Source organism: Spea bombifrons, chromosome 2 (genome assembly GCF_027358695.1).
Source record: "Spea bombifrons isolate aSpeBom1 chromosome 2, aSpeBom1.2.pri, whole genome shotgun sequence".
NCBI classification, from domain to species: domain Eukaryota; kingdom Metazoa; phylum Chordata; class Amphibia; order Anura; family Pelobatidae; genus Spea; species Spea bombifrons.
Window position 1 is genome coordinate 30,349,516 of NC_071088.1, and position 22,244 is coordinate 30,371,759.

Here is a 22,244-nt window from a genome sequence, read left to right on the forward strand (position 1 = left end):
CTTCCCCTGCCTGTCTGTTGAAAGCAGGAGCCATATTGAAAGCATACAATGAAGTCAAGGCTGTGTTTAATAGCATACACATGTTCCCATTTACTTTCTACAGCTCACGAGTAGGAAGTGCACCTTAGCATGCGACCTGCTTTCAGTAGCAGCTTTTTATAAAGTTAAGTCATTTTATTAAAAATAATAGCCATGAAAATCCACAATAAACATTTGTGAACTCTACATATAAAAGGTACATCTTTTTAATGCCTTGCTTGCATTGCATGTGTTTTATACGTGCTACAGAGAAGTTACTGTAGTGTTCCATTTCTAAATTGGTCTGACCAATGATTGGTATGTTTGACAGTCTAATGTAACACACAGTCATTATCTCTCTTTCTTTTTTTATTTTTATAAAACAAACATTGAATGCAATTAAAAATACACTTATCTCAATATGGACATCGTGTCCTTGTGTGCCATGTCTTAAAATGTAAACCTCTTCCAGGGCTGTCTATGTCATTTTATGAGATGCATCTGAAACGTCTCAGGTTTACAGCATTTTCAGACTACTTGGCAACTAATTGATTTTACATTTTATGGACTATTTCATATGATATTTATGTTTCACTGTGTGTATGAATATAACATTTTTGCTTTTTTTCCCCCTGTTGATTTTCACGACTCATTGAGGCATTAGGAACACGTCCCCGGTGTTGTCAGAGCTGACACTCTTTTTCCATTCTTTTGTCCTTCTTTACTTTCTCCCCTTGGCACAGGCCAATACTGAATTTATCTCTTTAAGTGCAAACAGCAACTTTTTAAAGTCCTTTGAAGACGTGTCTCTTATAAAATGTTCATACAGTTACTATAAAAGTGTACAAATAATTGTACATAGAAAGTTTTAGATAAAAAAAAACACTTATTTAATGGAAACAGATTTAATTTACAACAAACTATCATGCTGTAACAAATCTGTTTATAGCAAAGGAAATATTGGTTTCTGGTAACTATTAACAACTCTTTCCCCCATCCACAGACTAACATTATCTTTTTACAGCGAGTATCACATCTAGTAAGTTGCCAGTAATCTTGAGTTGCACATTGTTAAACCCATGCTTTTCAAGGAGTTGCCTATATTCTGATCCACTTCTCTGCATTCCCTCGCTCATACTAAGAGACTGTAATAATGCTCTTGGCTGTTTTTTCTCTTCATCGAGAACAATTTCAGCTATGAGTAAGCCCCCTTGGCCTGCAATGATGAAAACAGAAGGTAGTTACTTGATTAGCATACATGGCACAAAACAATGATCTTTTATTTCTCATGACTAATTCACATCTGAAATTTCAGCTGGTAAACTCCTCTAGTATTGTCAGAACCCCATGACCATAAAAATAAAGTTGCCTTAGTTACAAAGTCTAAGAGACCCTCATACTATTATAAAAAATAAAAGTAAAACATTTGTGACCAAGAGTATGCAGTACTCTGGGAAGAGACAATGGTTGCACACCTACCAGCCAGAACTTGAAAAAGGAATCATATGATGCTTCCAAGCCTATGTAATACTTTTAACAATAAATGACATTTTATCATGGGTATAAATTTCCAACTCACAACATGATAGAAAAAAAGGACCATTGCATAAAAGGGTTTGTTTATTTAATGAGTATTGTATGGCAATTACTTAATTTGTGCTAGAAAGCATTTGATAACCACTTCTGGTGTCAAGTCTGTAGCTTGCCACCTTGTGGGTCCACCCACGCCTCTCCATGCCAGTGCTCCAGAGAGGGAAGTTGTTATCTGATGTTTCCAGTTTCCCTGCATTCATCTTGATCCCTGGCATCCTGCTACTGGCTTGGCTACCATGTATCCTGATCACTGGCATCCCTGAATACTTTGACTTGCACACCTATTATCTTTGTGCTTGTGACTACTCCCCAAAGAGTTACAACTTCAGAGCTCTGGAGGCATGTACCACTTTAAGCAAGTTTGATCTTCCCCGCACCTGGGTTTCACATGATGAGCTTCATGAAATTGATTTCCATGTCTGAGCAGCTGCACACAAGCCAAAGATCACTAAGCACAATAGTAGCCGTCGGCTGCAGTGGTGTAAAGCCACCACCACTAGTTCTCTGAAGTGAAGAATTAAGATTCATGCTGCTATCTTAAAGTCTGATGGATGAATCTGGATTTGATGGACGCCAGGAGAATACTACCTACCAGAATGCATAGTACCTACTATAAAGTTTGGTGAAGGAGGCATAAGGGTCTGGGGCGGTTTGGGCTAGGCTCCTTAGTGAAGGGTAATGTTAATGCTACAGCATACAAATGCATCTTACACAATTACATGCTTCTAAGTTAGTGGCACCAGTTCGGAAAAGGTCTTGTCCTGTTCGAGCATGACTGTGGTTTGACAAGCATGGTGTGGAAGAACTGAAGTGGCCTGAGCTTAACCCTTTTGGATGCACTGGAATGCCAATTGTGATCCAAGCCTTCTTGTCCTGACCTCACAAATGCTCTTTTTGTCTGAATAGGCACAAATGGTACACAGAAACCCTTAGAAAAGTGAAAACTTTTGCAGATGTAAAGATGGGGCAAAATTCATAATAACGCCCATGGTTTTCGAATGGGTTGCCCAAGGTCATATTGGTGTGATTGTAAGGTGTCCTCATACTTTTGGCCGTATACACACACACACACGCAAATATACACGCACATCATTTGTTTTTGGAGGTTTTTTTTACCTGGACTACAATTTTTTGATATTTTCCCCAGAAGGCAGTTCAATTTTTCATCTGATAAATGATGTATAACCCTGGAAAGAATGTATAAATCTGCTTTGGGAAGATTGTCTTCAAAAAAGTTCCCTGTTAATGAAAACAAAGATTTTTTTAAAAAACCCAACAATTAATACATATACCCACATGAATACTTACACACGTCTTTTAGTTTGACACCTAACAATTCAGACACAAATCAATCTTAACATATACCATCTCACACAAATTAAAATTATTAAAAAAAAACAATAGTTTCCCTATTACATGCAAAATATCCTTTAACGTCACAACTAAAAAGAATTGTAAATCACTGTATTAGAGGTCGTCTTATAATCAAACTTCAAATAGAGGTCTTACTATAAGATTAGGATCCAGATCCCCCGCAGTGCTGCAGGGAACCTGGATCCTCCTCTCTGCTTCTATGAGGGAGCGCCAGCGCGACATGACCTTCCGGTGCTCCATCATAGAAGCCCCAGCGGAAGGGCCGGTAGAAGGGGAGGTTGTTTATGTGCATTGCACAGACGTCCACCGTCTGCCCCGCTAGACACCAGGGAGTCTGAAGCACAGGGGACAAGTCATGGGATGCATTAGTAAGTCTGGGGGGGGAGGAGTGGCATATAGGGGGTATAATGCATATCTGGGGAAAGGTTGGCAAGCCTGGGGGGCAGATGTGCATAACTGGAGTGCATGTTGGCAAACAAAAGGAAATAAAAACAAGAAAATATTTTTTTTCAATCATAGTTTTTATTAAATATGAAAAAATAGTTTACATGCAACTTAATATTTACTAGTAAAAGCTTTTTACCTATAGGGTAGTCTTATATTCAGGCTTTTTCTTTTTTTCCCCTAAATTAATATTGGAATTTTGGGTGTCGTCTTATAATAGAGAAAAAATACGAAAATAGTTCCCTATTATCATTATCAAGAGTTCTGCATTTCAAAATACACAAGAAGAAACACAAACGGGGAAGAGTTGTAAAAATGTAAATAATAATTACCTGACGTGAATGTCAGACGCGATGAGTCCAAATTTTCAGTCTGAAAGCATGGAGTATGCTGAATAACTTCAGGTAGGTCAAAGACATTAACTCTCATATCTGGGTACAGACGAACCAATTCATAAGCTAGCGTGCCACTGCAACCTATATACGAAAGAAGAATTGAGGATAACTGAATGTGTTATTTGAATAATAACGATAAGTAAAGCAAAGGGATACTATTAAATTACTATTAAATTAAGCAGGACTATGAAGAGAGGAAGGATTCCATTTCTGACAATGCATAATAAGCCATAGGTTCTGAAAGTCGGTCCCAAGACCTCACCTATTATCCAAGCTTTCTAGATGAAAAAATGACAATGGATGCATTTTAGATAACACTTGATTTAAAACAACATCCACCAAGATGAGCACCAACTTTTACTTGAACAGTAAACAGATGAGTTTATTTGCTAAAGGGAGAGTCCAGAGAACAGCTGTAGTTTTTAACTCCCACGCTATACTATCCATTTTGAAAGGCTAACATGGGAAGGTGTCTCCATCAGGAAGGAACTTGGGAACTTTTAGACTCCGTCTACCTGGAGCCCCCCTTGCGAGATGTGGCCAGGACTATTTGCTGATGTCAGTTGCGGGGCACAGCGCCATTTACGGGGGAAATGTGCGGGCACTGGGGCATGTCAGGACCCCACTCCCACCAATAACTGGTGTGCTAAAATATGAAACCTTAGAATACATACCTCCTAGATCACAGGCCGAGCCATAACTGGAAAGGTCAAATGCAGTTGCAAGATCGTGTGCTGTTATTTTAAGCATACCATGCATTGCAGTCATAAATGGTTTCTTTACTTCTGAATGAAAGGAGGAGCCATCCTAAATAAATGAAACACAACTTTTTAGCAAAACCATATTTGAACCCCAGCATTCGAAAATACCATCATGAGGCCAGCCATTTATCAGGTATAAGTCTGAAGAGTTTCTTGATAAACAAGGTTGTTATAAGGTGCTAGTGAATATATCAGTCAGCATTCATAAAGTTCTAAAATAGAGTAAAAATGGTTTTTAATATCATTATTTTAAACTGTGCAATTACCACAATTGTACTCTGTCTTTTTCACTTTTCATTTTCTAAGCCTCAAGTTAAAATAACCAATATATTATTTAGATTTGGTAGTTATATTGACCCAAATTAATGTTCCTCTGCGTACTCATGGATTTGGAAAGACAAAAATATGCAGAGGCAGGAACACAGTGGGGTCGCATAACGCTAGGTTACATGATCCCGCAGCGAAAGGGTGGCTGCTTGCACAGTGTGTGAGTATCCAGAGATAAAGCTGGCAGATTGGTAAGGTGGAGGTAAGAGGGAGCGAGTGAGTTAGCAATAGGGAGTATGTGTGAATGTATGTATGTATGTATGTATGTATGTATGTATGCTAGAATGCGAAGGTACCGGTATATATATAAGTGTATGTGTTAGAATGTATGTAGGTGTGAGAGGGATGTGTTTGTTAGTGAGTATATGTAAGTGTATGCTAGTGCAAGTATGAGTAAGCATGAGTATGGGTGTTGTGAGTGTGTATATTTGTGTGCTAGTGTGTATGTTGGGGGGGCAAGTGGCCAATTGGGCCACTTGGCTTTAATTGCCTCCCAGGCCTGAAGGCCCCAGCCCTCCCCTTAACACTATGATTAATACATTCGAGGAAAAGTAAGTTTTATAATCAGGTAAAGAACATATAAATAGTTTTTCCACAAAATAACTTCTAATATAACTTGAATTAAGTTAAATGTCTTAGCTTATGATTAAAATCTGTTTTCATCAGAAAGTTTTATTTGCGGGGAAAACAAAGATCTCACACTGGATGAAGTCTCTGAGTTTTTGCACTTTTGGCACTGACTGATGCCCTCTTTGACTGCAATTTCCAGGTTTGAGAACAATGGCCATAATTTGTCATTTGAATGGATTATGTAGTCATGGACTGAAAATTCTCCGTCTGATGCCAGATATATATTGGCTTGCTGTGTGTTCCTGTAAACTAAAAACAAAACATTGTACAGGTTAATAAAGCAGCAAGTTCTAGTCTTCGTTATTTACCATTTAGACACAAGCATGTTATGCTATATTATGGACTACTACTTCTTTGACTCATGTAATCTGATGACAATAACACTATAACTTGGAGATTCACTGCAGTTATTATGTATATTTCCTCATCGGTTAATGATGAGTTACGTCATATTATGTTTTACAGTTCATGGTGCTAAAACCTATTAGCATATTAAAACAACAAAAAACAATATGTAACATATTTGTGACCCATATTATACATATACCATGACGCCAGCTATACCTTTACGTGATTATATATTGTTTTCCCCAACAAACTGAAAAAATTATCCATAGAGAATGAATATTAGGGATTATTCTAAATCTAGATAATTTTAAAACAGAGTGGTCAGGGTGACTGTTCCGGTATATTATATTTTTTGTACAGTCTCAAACAGTAGTTTGCCAGAGAGTTGCAGCTTCAACTCTTAAAATCATTCTAATTGGCTATCACCAGCAGCTGTGAGTGGACCTCCTGAAAGAATTGTGAAGTTAGGGAGTAGAAACTTAACTAAAAACCCTAGCTCTTATTTATGTTAGCTCTAACATGGCACTGTTTGGTTCAGTTCTTAAACCAACCACCAGGGCGTGCTGGTATTATTGTTTTATATAGCGCCATCATATTCGGTAGTGCTATATCGCACGTTAAAACATTTTAAACACAGCATTTGAACCTTGGTTGATCTAGTTCTAAAAAAAATAAAAAGAATGGGTACACGTGACATGACCCAACTAAAACACAAGAGATGCATTATGCAGAAAACATACACAATAAAAAAAAACGTACACCTTTGCTATATATAAGAAAGCCTTAGATACAGATATTGGGGTGATTTCCTAAGGAATCATAAAAATGAAACTGTAAAAAAAAAAAAAAACACACACACACCGAACTGCAGCTACAGTAATGCCAAAGTGAAACCTTGAGAAAAGGAGACATATTTGTGCCATAAAGAGGTTCACCTCATGTTTTTTTGCACAAAAATAAAACAGGCATATACGATGCGGTGGTATCGCATCTGCAACAGAAATACGTACAAAAAAAAAAAGAAAGTAACAACCACAAACACCCATCATGTGCTTGCAGTACCTTTATAAATCACCCCCCATCAAATCTATGCATTTTGCCACAATTTAGCCAATTTATAGATACAGTTTTGTCCTATTACTAAAGTAGTATATGCACTTAGACACCAGAGCTTAACTTGTGAAAAATCCGTTTCCAGAAGCATTGTCTAGATAGCCTGACAAATCCCTTGCTCTTATATCGAAGCCTTCAAACCTGTAACAATGAACACAAATAAATTACCAATAACATTCACCTTGATGGGTTTTCTCCAGCAGGCCAAGGGCAACACAAGCATCAAGAAGCCTTTCGGTCCCACGCACAGAAGCATTAATCAAATCTGCAATTTCCACAGCCTTCAAGGGGCCGTTATCTTTCAACTTATCAAAGACCTTCAGTTTAGATGCTGCAAACAATGCCTATAAAGAAAAGTCAAACACGTCGAGTCAAAAAGCATTGATTTTTCAGCCTGTAATACAGTTTGTTTTAAGATAGGCATCGCAGTTCTGCATAAGGGGACTGAAGCCCTCCAGAGAAGTTTGTGTCACATCGCAGTGAAGATTATTACTTCCAAAGGCTTTAAGAGTTAAAATGGGTTAAAAACAAAGCAGTCCCACTGATTCAGCTCCTTGGTAAGCAATATAGCCATGGAAAATTAGATAGAACTTGCCAAACTTGGGGCACTTTTGACATAGTGGCAGGCTAAGCGATATATGGCCATATAGTGTGACGGAGTCCTGGATATTTATGCCTCAGATAGGTGGGGGGGGGGGTTTAATGGTATTCACTGGGTATAGACTGAATCCATGTTTTGTTTTGTATTATTTAGCTTAACATATAAAAATGAAATAAATAAAGCTTGATTTCATTTTTTTCCCAAAGATACAGAGGAAAGAGAGCCTAACCAAGGGTTCATATATATTCTCACTGCATGTTAAGCATCCAGTTTTCAATGAGACTCTTCTACATATAAAAGCTAGTACACATAAATAAAATTTGTTTTGGGTGAAAGAATGGGTTAAACAACAAAAACAAAAAAAAAACAAAGAAGTGTTATTCAAAACAATTACACAGATAAAAAAAATGAAAACAGGTGCATGAAACCTATATAAATTTTCTTATAAATAATGTTTGATGGACAGACAAAAACATTCTCCTTACGAATATTTTTTTCTGATATCTCTTTGCATCTATACTTCCAATGTTAAATATTTTTCATATACATTTACAAAGATATCTAGTTTTAGAAATTCTAACATAATTGCTAAAGCATTTTCTATTGATCAATTAGCCTTTTTAAACATAAACTTGGGTTAACACAACGTGCCAGGAGTGATGGTTGCTGATAAACCTATACACCTATGAAGATATTCCATAAAAAATCATTTACAGCATTAATACAGTCAACACTCTATTTCTGATCAATTTGATGTTGTTTTAATGGACAAAATTTGCTTTTCAAAAACAAGGACCTTTCTAAGTTACCCCAAACTTTTGAAAAGTAGTGTTCCTACCCCTGTAATTATGAATATAGCATTCACACACACACATATATTAATAAGAAAGATTAGCCAACTGAGTGATAATTCTTCACAAAGCTGATTTACAGTAGACATACCTTAGATGCTTTAAATCCATCCAAAAGCTCAACAATGTTTGATGGCAGTTTACAGTCTTTGGCTAGTTCTACAATTCCAGTCTCCAGGGCCACCGTATCTTTTGATGGTTTATCCAAACCCTTTGTGTCATGTTTGCATTTCCTTTCAGTTCTTTTTGTCTTTGGAATTTCTGCCTGACTCGAACAACCACTCTCCACATCACTTAGGTTCTCGAAGGTCTCCACATAAGGTATAGAGTCATGCTTCACTCTGTGAATGGTGTTTTTACACGGTGGATAGTAGATCTCAGCTAATGTTTTGCAAAAGTGATTCAGAGGGAACCCGACCACATTTAGGAAGTCTCCATGTACGCATTCCACCAACATTCCTCCGAGAGACTGGATGCCATATCCACCTGCTTTATCCCTGCAGGACCCCACAAAAACAAAACAAACAAAAATAGTATGCTTAAATAAAAAAAACAGCATATTAAGTGCAAACATAAAAAGAATGCTATAGGACTATTACTACCCTTTTTACCCTATAGACTTTTTTTCCCTGTTTTTTTACACTTTTGGTTGGGAAGGGTTGAGAGATTTTTTTTTATCAACAGAATGTCCTACAAATCCGACCATTGCATTACTTGCTACGAGAAAATCTATTTTTACAACTCTGCACCATAGCCGGTCTTAATAAATAATATCCTAAAATGTGCCTTTTAATGGGACACAACTATTGTATGCATTAAAGTACATATGATGGCTGGAGTGTCCCTTTAATAAATCAAAAATGATATGGGGACAATTAAAGCAGAGACAAATCAATATGGAAACCTGTCTTGCATTCAGTGTGTCGCTACTGTGAAAAGCAAAACCTAATCAACAGTAATAGTTTCCTTGAGAAGTACAGTTATTTTATTTTTAATATAGAAGTGTAAGACTCAAGCTGTGAACTTCAAAATTCCGGGGATGGATTAAGGGCTTACATTGGCTCTCCGCTGTGAACATATTCCCACAGGAGCTCTTCTGACAAATTGGCAAACTTTACTTTGGTTTCTTCATAAAAATCAATAATATTGGTCTCCAGCTCATTACCTGTGGCAAAGGTATGTGCATTAAAAGATACAGACAAAAAAAACAAGGAAAAACAATGTATCACACTTGACCTACACAGTTTTATCAATTTGGTGAGCAGAACATCCATACACGTCAAACTTTACCATGCAGCTGCGCAAAAAAAAATTACCATGCAGCTGTGCAAAAAAAAAAAAATATCCCACTGAAATCAACGGGGATGCTTGCGGGGCATGTGTACTGCGTTCACGGAGACCGCGCCGGAGCTGACCGGTAGTAAAAATACCATGTGCAGGGAGATGTGCTTGGCCAAAGAATGTGAAGAATGGATATCTGAATGTATAATGTGTGCAAGCGTAGGATAACCCCTATCATATGCATGAATGCTTTTCTAAAAACAATAGCATTTATTAAATAAAACAGTACACAACAATTTGTTTTAAAATAAATCACAGTCATTCTAAAAGCATACCTCCATGACTTTGGCAGTGGACAATTACAACTCCTGTAAAGACACTGTGCTCTTTGCCACTCAGCCTGAAATTAGAAAGAAAAAAAATACATTTTGATTTAGTCAAACATTGTGCTTTTTTCCTATAAACCATGGAAAACACAAATATGTTGAAAACTGTAGGAGAGCCCAAAATATGATGCCGTCTTCCTATATAAAAGGGGCAACATGGGTGCACCACTGAGCAACAGAATACTTCTGTAGCCAAAAACAATAATAAAGAAATCTACCAAACAAGTGCACTGCCTTCAGGTAAACAATAGAGTAGGCAACAATGTTCTTTGACTAAAGAAGTCATTATCTACATGGGATTTCTTAAGATGTTACACCTTCTCCAAGCAATAGAATCCGAAAATAAAATCCTCCAGGTCTGCAGATAAAATGTTTAAGGAAATACAAAAAAAGAGAGGCTAACCTTGATAGCATATTATATGCATCTTGTTTATCCACTGGCTTTTCAAGAATTGTATTTTCCAAAGTCTGCACAAAGATTTCAAGAAGCACATGACATTTAAAAAATAACAAAAAAAGAATGTTATTAAAAAAATAAAACTTCCGTTATAGACAATGGTTATGATAACCAACAGTTTCTACTTCTGAAATAATCTAACTCTTAAAAAAACCTAACCATGCATTACTTATAAGCAGCTGTATGACCCCTGAAGGACTAGTCAAGATAGTTGCCGCAGTAGAACAGCACTGATCCACACATTCTTTTCATAGGTAAAACACATTTAACCAAAACAGCTGGAAACTCATTATTTACATTATAAGTTGACCTACACCCTTAGTCTATGCTACAATAAGAGTATTTCTCAAATCTACCAAGTGTATTAGATGAACAGTAGGTTACCTAATAAGAATTGATGGATGGAATTGGAAGACTATTTAAAGATATATATTTTGCAGAAGCCTTGAACTTTATCTACCTTCACATCTATGGCATTCTAATACGCAAACACCACATAAGTACAATATAATGCAGTTCAGGGCAGTGTGACCCTGGAAGTCTGGCCATGAATACCGAGAGCAGGTGTGCAAACTGCAGCTGTAGGGTCAAATGCTTACAGCCCAACATATATGTTTATTTAAGTGCACCTGCCGTGAAAAAATGATAAGGTTGCAATTTAACAGAAAAAGGTCAGTTTAAAAACGCTTACAATTATAAAAAAAAAGGCCCGAATAAGAAAAACGCTGCATTCTTAATTTCATCGGAATAATGTTACTTGAACCATACCACAATTGTATCTGCTCCGATAACAATGTCAGGTGTTTTTAGATGCTTCTGAAAACCAAAGGAGACAGTCATGTTTAATTAATAGGAAATTAGAATATATACATATAAAAATATGAACAATTATTCATTAAAAGGATAGTTATGTCTTAAACAGCTATGTTTAAACAGCCACGTCCATTAACAATTAAGTGCTTTGATGCTTATACTATAAAGCCCCAGACATAAGAAGCACAATTTACCTCCTTTCTAAGAATCTCGAAAAAGGGGTGCATATTATACACAAGTACTTTAAATTGAAGAAAAATGTTTAAACCAGTTCCCAAACTTATTTGCCTTACCAACCCCTTTTCACAGGTGGGTGTATCGGCCACTTTAGGAAGCACTAGTTTTTAGCTATATGTTGCACTTTAACGCTATGTTACGCAACATGTATCAACAGTTGTTCAAAATGTTCTTCTCTTCTTTCTTTATGCTTCCACCGCCCCCTTATTTTTAGTCAATGCCCCTCAATTGCCCCCGAGGCTACCATCGCCCCCCCCCCCGGATCATTCCTATCACTCAATTTGGGAAGCACTGGTTTAAACCACTGTTACAATGTTGCCTCCATCTGGTCTCCAATACCAGCAAAGCCCTCTCTATCAGAGTTCCTTCTGTCCTAGCATGCTGACCGTGTCTGAGCAACATGATATGACCTGAGAGCCTGAGACACCACTCATGTGCAGGCAGTGTGTGAGGACTGCGATGGAGCAGGAGACCAGACAGCCAGCTGCTGGACCACCAGGGAAAAGCCTCCTCCTGAGCCTACAAAAGGTAGGTGAGCAGGAAAGGGGCCTAAATGTAGATGTGAAGTGAGTTTGGGGTATAAGGGTGTATATGTATAAATGTCTTTATATGTGGGTGGGAGTATATTTGGGTGCACAATATACACATACACTTTTCCTAAAAACGCAAGATTATGCACAGGTGCGTATTATAACCTAGATTTTAAAGTATTTACATTATAAATGTATTTATACTTATTTTTTAACCTTTGGTCAGACGGCAAAATTTATCGGCAACATTTAAATGATTTGTTAAAAATAGGAGAATGGAACATATCACTAAATGTTATCAAAAAGGATGAGTGCACGTCAACATATATTGTACACATTAAACCATAAAAAGTATTTAATGAATTACCAGGGGAAAATAACTAATTAGCAGACCTAAAACATAAGAGGCAGAAAAATATGTTATCAACCAATTCAATCTGGCCATGTTAAATGCTGAGATAAAACTCAAAGATAGCCTGTTATCTTCCGTCATGTAATTAGGGTGCATCCACTCTCTGTCGAGACATAATAATGGTCTAAAGGGCACTCAGGATCCCTTTGGAGTGGGGGAAGCAGCTTGTGATAAGCTGAAACTAGCATAATTCTACATCAGTCCCAAAAAAGGTGCTGCGGTTAATCAGCAGCTAAAGAAGCACTGTTCCAAGTAAGTTATTGTTCAAACGCACGAATATCCAGCCAACAAACCACTGAGCACAGGAGAACCATCACGTTTTCTTTTCACATTTTGAACCCTATCTGTAAATGTCCAGGGATCAACGGTCTTACTTTTATTCAGGGCCAGCAGACCCCCTGCCATAGATCTCTGGTCAAATCTTTCCTACAGTATTGTGTACAGTGCTCTAGATCCCATCTCCAGAAGGATACTGACATATCGGAGAGAGTTTAGAGGAGCCCTACAAAAATGGTAAGTGGTTTGGAGGATAGAAAGTATGAGGGAAGGGATCTTTATATGTATAGATTGAAGGAAAGAAGATAGAGGGGAGCTGCAATAGAAACATTTAAATACTTAAAAAGGATTAAAGAAAGTACAGGATGCAAGCTTATTGGAAAGGAGGAGAAATGTTAGAACAAGAGGTCATAGTGGTGGATGCCAATAAAGTAAGTGAATATCAACATGCATGGGATATACATAAAGCTATCCTCAATATCAGACTAGACCAAGGACAGATAGGGGTTTGAATCCCTTAGATCAGGAAAAGCCGTCAGACTTAAAGGGCGGAATCCCTCTTGGTGTAAAAGGCCTAGGGCAGGCATGTCCAAAGTCCGGCCCGCGGGCCAATTGCGGCCCGCGTTCCGGACTGATGCGGCCCCCAAGTGAGCCACGGGACTTGGCGTCATCAGCCGGCGCAGGGAGAAGGAAAGCGCGAGATCTGGGCTTTCCTTCTCCCTGCGCCGGCACACACAGCCACACACAGGTGGGCGCGGCTTCAGTGTTGTGTGCCGGGATCTGACAACAAACCCCGGCGCACAACAGCTGTTGCCGCGCGGATCGCAAGGGAGCAGTATCGGAGGTATTTACCGGACATCCGGCTTAAAATCACTCAAGGGAGCCGGATGTCCGGTAAAGACCTCCGATACTGCTCCCTTGCGATCCGCTCGGCAACAGCTGTTGTGCGCCGGGGTTTGTTGTCAGAAACCGGCGCACAACACTGAAGCCGCGCCCACCGCTGTCCGTGCCCTCTGAACCCCGTGGCCTCGGAAGAAGAAGGAAGAACTGAAGAAGAAGAGGAGCGAAGAGCAGGAAAAGGAGCTGTAAGGAGAAAAGAGGAAAGGTAGGAAAGCATACAGTGAGAGTGGATTGGTGTATGTGTGTGGATTGGTGTATGTGTGTGGATTGGTGTATGTGTGTGGATTGGTATGTGTGTGTGGATTGGTGTATGTGTGTGGATTGGTGTATGTGTGTGGATTGGTATATGTGTGGATGTGTATGTGTGGATTGGTATGTGTGTGTGGATTGGTGTATGTGTGTGGATTGGTGTATGTGTGTGGATTGGTGTATGTGTGTGGATTGGTATGTGTGTGGATTGGTGTATGTGTGTGGATTGGTATATATGTGTGGATTGGTATATATGTGTGGATTGGTATATATGTGTGGATTGGAATGTGTGGATTGGAATGTGTGGATTGGTATGTGTGGATTGGTGTATGTATGTGTGGATTGGTGTATGTGTGTGTGGATTGGTGTATGTGTGTGTGGATTGGTATGTGTGTGTGGATTGGTATGTGTGTGTGGATTGGTGTATGTGTGTGGATTGGTGTATGTGTGTGGATTGGTATGTGTGTGGATTGGTATGTGTGTGGATTGGTATGTGTGTGTGGATTGGTATGTGTGTGTGGATTGGTGTATGTGTGTGGATTGGTATATGTGTGGATGTGTATGTGTGTGGATTGGTGTATGTGTGTGGATTGGTGTATGTGTGTGGATTGGTGTATGTGTGTGGATTGGTGTATGTGTGTGGATTGATGTGTGTGTGGATTGGTATGTGTGTGTGGATTGGTGTGTGTGTGTGGATTGGTGTATGTGTGTGGATTGGTGTATGTGTGTGGATTGGTGTATGTGTGTGGATTGGTATGCGTGTGGATTGGTATGCGTGTGGATTGGTAAATGTGTGAGAGTGATGGGTGTTATGCTGTACCATTTCCAATGTATTTTTCATTATATAATTATGCTCTAAAGTACATCATAACTCCCATCACTCTATACTGTTCTATACAGTGGCAGAGCTGGGAGACAGAGGCCTTGCACCCCCACCGCAGGACTCCTGAAAGGTAAGTGAACTTCAAAGAGGGAGAGGGTAGATAGTTAGGAGGGGTAGATAGGGAGAAGGGAGTGAGAAGGGGTAGATAGGGCAGAAGGGAGCGAGAAGGGGTAGATAAGGCAATCATACTCCTATCATGCCAAGTCTGCGACTGCCTCCTGGAATCTGGGTATGCCTGGGCATGATAGGAATGTGATTGCTGTTAACAATTATATTTATATAATTAAATTATTATATATAAAAAAATTATATATATATATTGTTATTTAATTGTTTTGTCCTATTTTGGTGTGTTACTTACTTTTTTTTATGGTGTGTGTGGGGGGTCATATTCAGTTTCGGCCAGGTAGTTTTAAAGTGTGTGTGGGGGGGGTGCCACATACAGGATCCGCCCTGGGTGCCAAATACTCTAGGTACGCCCCTGCCCTCCCCTACACAATTTCTTCATCAGATGCCCTTGTGGCTGTGTGTGCCGGCGCAGGGAGAAGGAAAGCCCAAATCTTGCGATCTCGGACGTCGCTAGATTTGGGCTTTCCTTCTCCCTGCGCCGGCACACACAGCCACAAGGGCATCTGATGAAGAAATTGTAGGCAGTGGCGGAACTACCGGGGTCGCGACTGCGACCGGGCCCTGGAGTTCTGCCAGTCAGGGGGGCCCAAGGGGTGCTGAGCGGTTGCTGAAAAAGGAGAGTGAGAAAGGGATAGATGTGGTATGCCGTTTTCAATAAACGTTGCATAAAATAGTTAATTTGCATTTCATTTTAATGGTTCAGAAAATGTCAGGCAAAATGGTCGGCCCTCGCACATGTTCACCTCATCAAATCTGGCACTCTTCGAAAAAAGTTTGGACATGCCTGGCCTAGGGTGACATTTTAGTGGAAGCAGCATAAAAAGCCGCGCCTTAAGAATTGCGATCAGGGAGGCTTCCTGCTATGGCTCTCCCTCAAGAGAGTTGTCTTCTTTCAACAGGTGAGAGTCAAGGCCGTTGACAGATGTCTCTGCAACAAAGTTATTATGTTCCTGTACGTCCTAACGGTGTGAGTTTAGGCAGGCCTAGGGCAGCACAAAGTCTAAATACATCACTTGATAGAAGACACTGGGAATAGGAAGCAGTTATACTCACCAAATGCATTCTCCTGGCCACTTCAAGTGCCTTCTGTTTGGCAGTTTCAACGGCATATTCATGGGGTACAGAAAACATCGACTTATCAAGCGTTTCTTTGAACCATGAGGGAACCACCTCAAATCGGAGACCCTAAACAAGTTTAACAACAAGAGAAAAGCTACTCTTGACAAATTACATAACATACCTAAGTTTACATCATGTTATAAACACATAATTTAGAAAAAAAAATGATACATGTACACATGAACACAAAATGAAGCTGTGTATTTTACATCTTCAGAGTAAAAACGCATGAGGAATATTATTACGTTTTAGCGTCGATTTTAATGGCAATTCTGACTGAAAATGAAAATGTTATTACGGAGGGGAACACAGTTTGATAGCCGCGTTTGTTTCTTCTCCTGGTAAGTGGTGAGATTGCATGCGGCTGAATTAACTAAATGGCAATTTGGCCCTATGTAATCGCACCACTATTCCTGCTTTTTTTTGTGTGTGTGAAACAACTATACATTTATTTGAAATAATCAAAAAAAAAAAACAGTTCATTCATATTTACATATTATGAGCGGAAAGCCAAAAAAATAAATAAATAAATAAATTAAAAAAAACTTACCACATTGGAAAGTATATCTTGTCTGCGAGGAGATGCACTTGCTAGCACTACCCTTTTACCTGCCAACTTTGAAATGACTGGGTTCAGTAACATTTCACCGATCGGATCTTCCTTCCACGCCTTTGGAAAAGCCTGCATGAAAAGGACGTAATGTACAAGTAAGATGAACATATGTGTAACATATGGAGAATTCAGCCATGTGAATAAAGCATTTGTAGTCACATCTGACCCCAAAAACTTAATGGCGAACTGTCCTGTAACAGCTTATACCTTAACTAAAATTCATTTACTAAAACTACCTTTTGCCTGCGATTTTTGTTTGTCAACCAGCGCAATTGTTTTGGAGACCGTTTCAAAGTTCACCCCCATGTAAGCAGATGATATCAGTGGTATTATCCAATCATTTTTTTTCTGAAGTTGGCTTCCGTGTCATCATATCCAAATTTTTTGTATTTTTTTTTTTAACCAACAAAAAAAAAAAAAAGCTACCTGAACCAATCAAGTACAATGATGATTTTAACAAAATACAAAATACTTTAACATGAACTGTTGCTCTTACAAGTTTAGCAAAACTAGATCCAGTGCTGGATTTTTTGAGATATTTACTTTAGAAGTTCATCCCATGGACACAGAGCTTGATGTCTCAGAATTGCAGAGCAAGCATTTTCTCATCCTCCCCCATTCACAATTCCCTTACAAGGGCTGTCTGAGCCAGTCAACAACAATAAGTAACTTAACAATAGGGGAAAAACGAGGGGGGGGGAACAAGAGAAGCCACCCCTTAGATGAATATGCTTCGACAAGCTTGGCGACCACCCCAAATAAAAAGGTTGCACTGACCAGAATAAAAGGAAGTAGACAACCTACTAACCAGCGGGGGTTGGTGAGCAGATTGTGAGAATGGGTGGTGGGTAGCTACATATTTATTGTTGGTTCCAATACTATGTAAAATGAATAAAACGTGTTTCAAAAATAATAATAGGGAAAAGATAGGTTAATGGGGTGGAATCGTCATACAGGTGCAAAGACTTATGATGGCTATTCTTATAGTATAAGTTGGGGGTTTATTTTATGTACAGAATTGTAAAATATAGAGAAAATGACAGATCTGCTTTAAATCACATAGCTAACTATATTCCAAACATGTATCAAAGTAATGCAAATATAAAATGTCAAGCTAATTATGTCGATTGCATATGTGCGCTCCAAATGCTTTCTCCCCTGGGCAATAGCACACGAGCCTTCTGTATATGCCAATATGTAATAATTAAAAAAAAAAAGAGAGAAAACATATACATTGTGCAGATTAGTACGCCTCAGGGTGGCTGATAGGATACATTTTCCATAAAAAAAAAAAAAAAAAAAACCATTTAGTTAGTAAATACAGCAACCAATTTACACACGTTTGGAGTCACCTTGAAGTGTCCTAGTTTTTGAAAGAATTGCAAGTTTCGTACATTAAAACCTCATCAAATGGATGAGAAATACAGTGTAGACTTTTAATAGAATATCTTCATAGGCGTACAGAGGCCCTTTATCAGCAACCATCACTCAGTGTTCCAATGATGGCACAGCTAGAAATTTCCATTTTTTTCCATGAAAACTGCTAAGTGGCCCCAAACTTTTGACCGGTAGTGTATGTCACTGCAGTTCAGGCTTAAATGCAATCTAGTACCTATAATGATATTTTCTAATGCATGCTGAAGTTCATTTTGCACGAAATCAGATCAGACAAGAGTTCCAGGAGGTTCAACGAGACACCTATGAGAATGCCGAGAAAGCAGTCCCATTGATTTCACAAGTTGCACTTCCCTGCCACTGGGTGCTTCAAGAAGCCAAAAGTGGAGCACAAAAAGGGACTACTGTGGAACTGCAACTTTCCTCAAAGAGGGCTTTTTTTTCTACAAGTAAAAAATACGTATTAAAGTACTTACAAAGTAATTTAAAATGTATTCTTTATGAGTGAGTATAAATGGGACACTAAACTCTCCTAGCAAACTCATTCACTGCTATTGCAGATCACTACAAAAGGTGCAGGGGAAGATAGGTCAATGGCATCAGAGGTAAAGATTGCCAAATAACCAAATCTGAACTTGACAGTCAATGTTTTTACCATAGTGTCTAGAACCAAAAAGTATATGTGATTACTACACTCCTTTAGTATCACAAAATTATTTTGGGATCACAGCATTTTAGACAAAGCCGATGAACATTCCATAATATAGATATAGTTCCTGATCTAATCTTAGATCCAGGATAGGTTTATGTTTATCCCATGCATGTTTAATTTCCCTCTCTGTATGTGTGTGATTATATATATGGGGCAAAAAAGGTCAGCTGATCACACACATTTTCTAAACATATAGGCAATTTGTTTTATTTTTCTTTTTTCTTTTACAAATGAGCTGTTGACCATCTGTCGATTACGACTCCCCCATCACCCATGCTGTTGATGAATGTGATGGGAGTTGGCAGTCTAGGTAGGACCGGCTCTTTGTGAAGATCTTTGGACTGGACTGGGGGCAATAGCCCCCTGTTGTCACTGTTTTTGTATAGTGTACTGTGTAATTTAACCCTTTCTTTTCTATGCATCTACCCTGCTCTAAACTTTGTGCTGTTGTGTAGTGAATTGAGTGCGTCATGTAGTGTGCAGTAACGGATGTGGGATAGTTCTGTAATAACTGGAATAAGTTCCAGTGATTTATTGGAGGCATTTGGACATAACCTGTGCAAAAAATGCTAACCATCAAGAAAGCATTAATAAATAATAATAACAATAATAAGCTAACTTTGGCAAAGACTGGTGGCTGAATGTTTGTATAACAAGTGTGTAAAAAAAATTCCCCAGTTTGTCTTTCCAGAAATATGCACTTTATGGATTATCTATTGTTTTTATATAATGCATTTCCAACTCAAACACTTAAATTAATGTATTTTGGTCAACTCATTTGGTCAGCTACTTTAGTGACAATTACTATATCAAAAAAAAATATTTTTAAATTGGTATCAAAGAAACCCCAATATATCCTTGAAATAACAATGTATAATCTGTATACGTGTAGTACAAATGAAACATATTGCAAAAACAGCTCAAGTAGAGAGTACCCTTGCTAAAGAAGGGGTTAATCTGGAAGGCTAAATAATTTGACCATGCAACTTCACACACACACAAAAAAAAAAGAATACAAAATCAGGTAAGCAATGTGTACAGTTTTGCAGATTTGTCTCGGCGGTCTCACATTGTTCATGGGTCACGGCAGTGTTTTAGTTAAAGGGCTTATCTTTTGGAGACAGCTACTATCAGCGTTGGCAATGCAATATAGGAAAAGTAAACTCCCTGAGCTCATGTCGCCAGTAATATTTAAAATGGGAAAAGTGAAGATGTGAGCTACAAATATGCTCGATAAATAATACCCAACAGTAAAAATACTTTGTGCAAAATATAAAGTAGAAACCAATGTAGCAAGATCAGTTCTCCTTCACAAAGGATCAGAACCTCACAAGGGAAAAAAAAAACAGAATAAAGTGCATAGAGCAGTATACTCTGTATCAAAATAGGCATATATTAACATAAGATGTATTGCACTCACTCTTTAGCGAGCAGGAGAATGCTCACTATATCCAGAGCTTTAGATCAGAACGCTCAGGTTTCTGTATTAAATATGAGATGTCACACTCCACCAGTCTCCTCGAATAGAGTAACAGAGAAGCATTCAAGTAAACAGAATTTATTACATAAAAGAAATGCATAAGATACCTCACAATTTAAAAACAATGGGTCACCCGGATCCCTACTCCCAAGTCTTCTCTGTATAGGGCAACCAGTTCTACAACTCGGGATAGAATGTCCTTGATGCTTTTCCACAACACTTTTCACGTCTTACAGACTTCATCTGGTGCGCTCTATTCATGTTCTTTCCCGGCTTTAATAAAGGTGATTCCAACATTCACTTCCTGGTTCCAGTCTCATTGATGTCATAGTCTTGCGAGATCATCCTCCTGCAGTTCTCTGTGTAACATGATCCCTCTTTCAGCCTTCAGCCTCATTCTTCCAGCTTGAATATTAACTCTTTGCTATCCCCATTTTTGTTGCCTCATATACTAGCTTTCCCGTATCCATCAAAGGATCCCTAAACATAATATAGCTCGTAAAAACAATAAAAGCAAAAAAAAAGATATATACGCATCTCTCATCATACAAACTAAACAATATACAGTATAATGTGGCATGTTCGTAATTAAGGCAGCAATCACCGGATTTGTTATAGTTTGTTAAAAATCAGCATTAAGCTCATGTGGGGATAATGTTTGCATTTTATGTATCAATGTTATCAATAGTTTGCCCAATTCTTTTGTTGTGTCCTCTGTTCTCTGTTTTTTTCTACCCTTTGATATGTTAATAAACATTACTTTGGGTTACTAGCATGTGTTTTTGCAAAGTAAGTTTCTCTGGTATGTTTCATTGTAGCATGTTCAGAGTTTTAGTAATATGCATGTACAGGAATGAATCCTGTGAAAGTCAAATAACCAAAGAGATGTATCTGCTTGAGCAGCGGATATAATCAAATGACAATGCTGTGTATCATAAGCATACTTCCTAATTTCTACCACAAAGTTGCCTTTGACACTCTACCTCCCGCAAAGTGTGACAGCTTCCACTATTCTGGAAAGGCTTTTGGAGTGTTTCATGCTGGAAAGCAAAAGGGCCTTCCCCAAACTGTTCCCGCAAAGTTGTAAGCATAGCATTGTCCAAAATGTTTTGGTATGCTGAAGAGGACATACACTAAAGTACATTCCAGCTTCTCCGATCCCCCAGTAAATTTTCTGCAAAATAAACTATTATTAGTTAACCTGCAGTCTGGGAGGTGAGCATCAATCTCAGCCTCTACTAAGCTGTCAATGATCACCTCCCAACTCTTACCTGTCTGTAACTGCTACTGACAAGTTAAAATTGCATTAACACACTCATATATCTCATGTTTGTCCCTTCTTCTTGCAAATATTGATTGGTCAGTGTGAAAAAATAAAGGAAACAACCTCCACAGGTTCTGGGACTCATCAATCACAGTCATAACCATCAATGAGACCACCTCAGTCATTGATATGTACCCTCATAAACCCAGTCTGTTTCCCCAAGGAGCACTTGTAATTGCCAAAACTGCTTGTAATGGTGATAGCTACATGCTGCAAACAAATGATGAATCCTACCAAAATGTACGCACTCGCAATTAGTTTTCATCAGTTTTGTCTGAGACTCACATCTTATCTGAGATTCCTACGAACGCATGACACATCTAGTTTTCGTTTAAAAAACAAGTTCATACGAACCTGAATGCACAAGTCTAACATATTGAATAAGGGACAATGTAAATGGATTAAATCGCTCCAGACTTATGCCTTTTCACCTGTACAGACAAGAGCAAATAACTGTAATCTTGCAGAATTCAAAACATAGAAAGTAAATGATTTAGAAAAAAGAAAGAGAAGTAAAGAGCACATCTAACAGTATGCCCTTTCTGCCTGCCTGCTCAACAGACCCCTTTCCTGTTAAGAGGCCTCCTGCTTCT

The 22,244-nt window shown here is 38.5% G+C and overlaps 1 protein-coding gene across 3 annotated transcripts; it reads right to left on the reverse strand.

The window, feature by feature from the left end:
- Window positions 1-331: 331 nt before the first annotated feature.
- On the reverse strand, window positions 332-20,666 carry ASMTL (acetylserotonin O-methyltransferase like). 3 transcript variants are annotated; one of them, XM_053457354.1, is made up of 14 exons: window positions 20,440-20,666; window positions 16,678-16,809; window positions 16,062-16,193; window positions 11,348-11,395; window positions 10,526-10,590; window positions 10,072-10,136; window positions 9,512-9,620; window positions 8,547-8,952; window positions 7,185-7,347; window positions 5,613-5,791; window positions 4,499-4,631; window positions 3,762-3,905; window positions 2,728-2,850; window positions 332-1,234 (listed from the first exon to the last, which is right to left on the reverse strand). In XM_053457354.1, exons 2-14 carry the CDS (start codon window positions 16,768-16,770, stop codon window positions 1,029-1,031), a joined length of 1,866 nt encoding a protein of 621 aa, XP_053313329.1. In that variant the 5' UTR covers window positions 16,771-16,809; window positions 20,440-20,666; the 3' UTR covers window positions 332-1,028. The 3 variants fall into 3 exon arrangements, with proteins under 3 accessions (XP_053313329.1, XP_053313330.1, XP_053313328.1); XM_053457355.1 differs by having other exon boundaries at window positions 16,737-16,809; window positions 20,435-20,666; XM_053457353.1 differs by having other exon boundaries at window positions 20,435-20,666.
- Window positions 20,667-22,244: the final 1,578 nt, after the last annotated feature.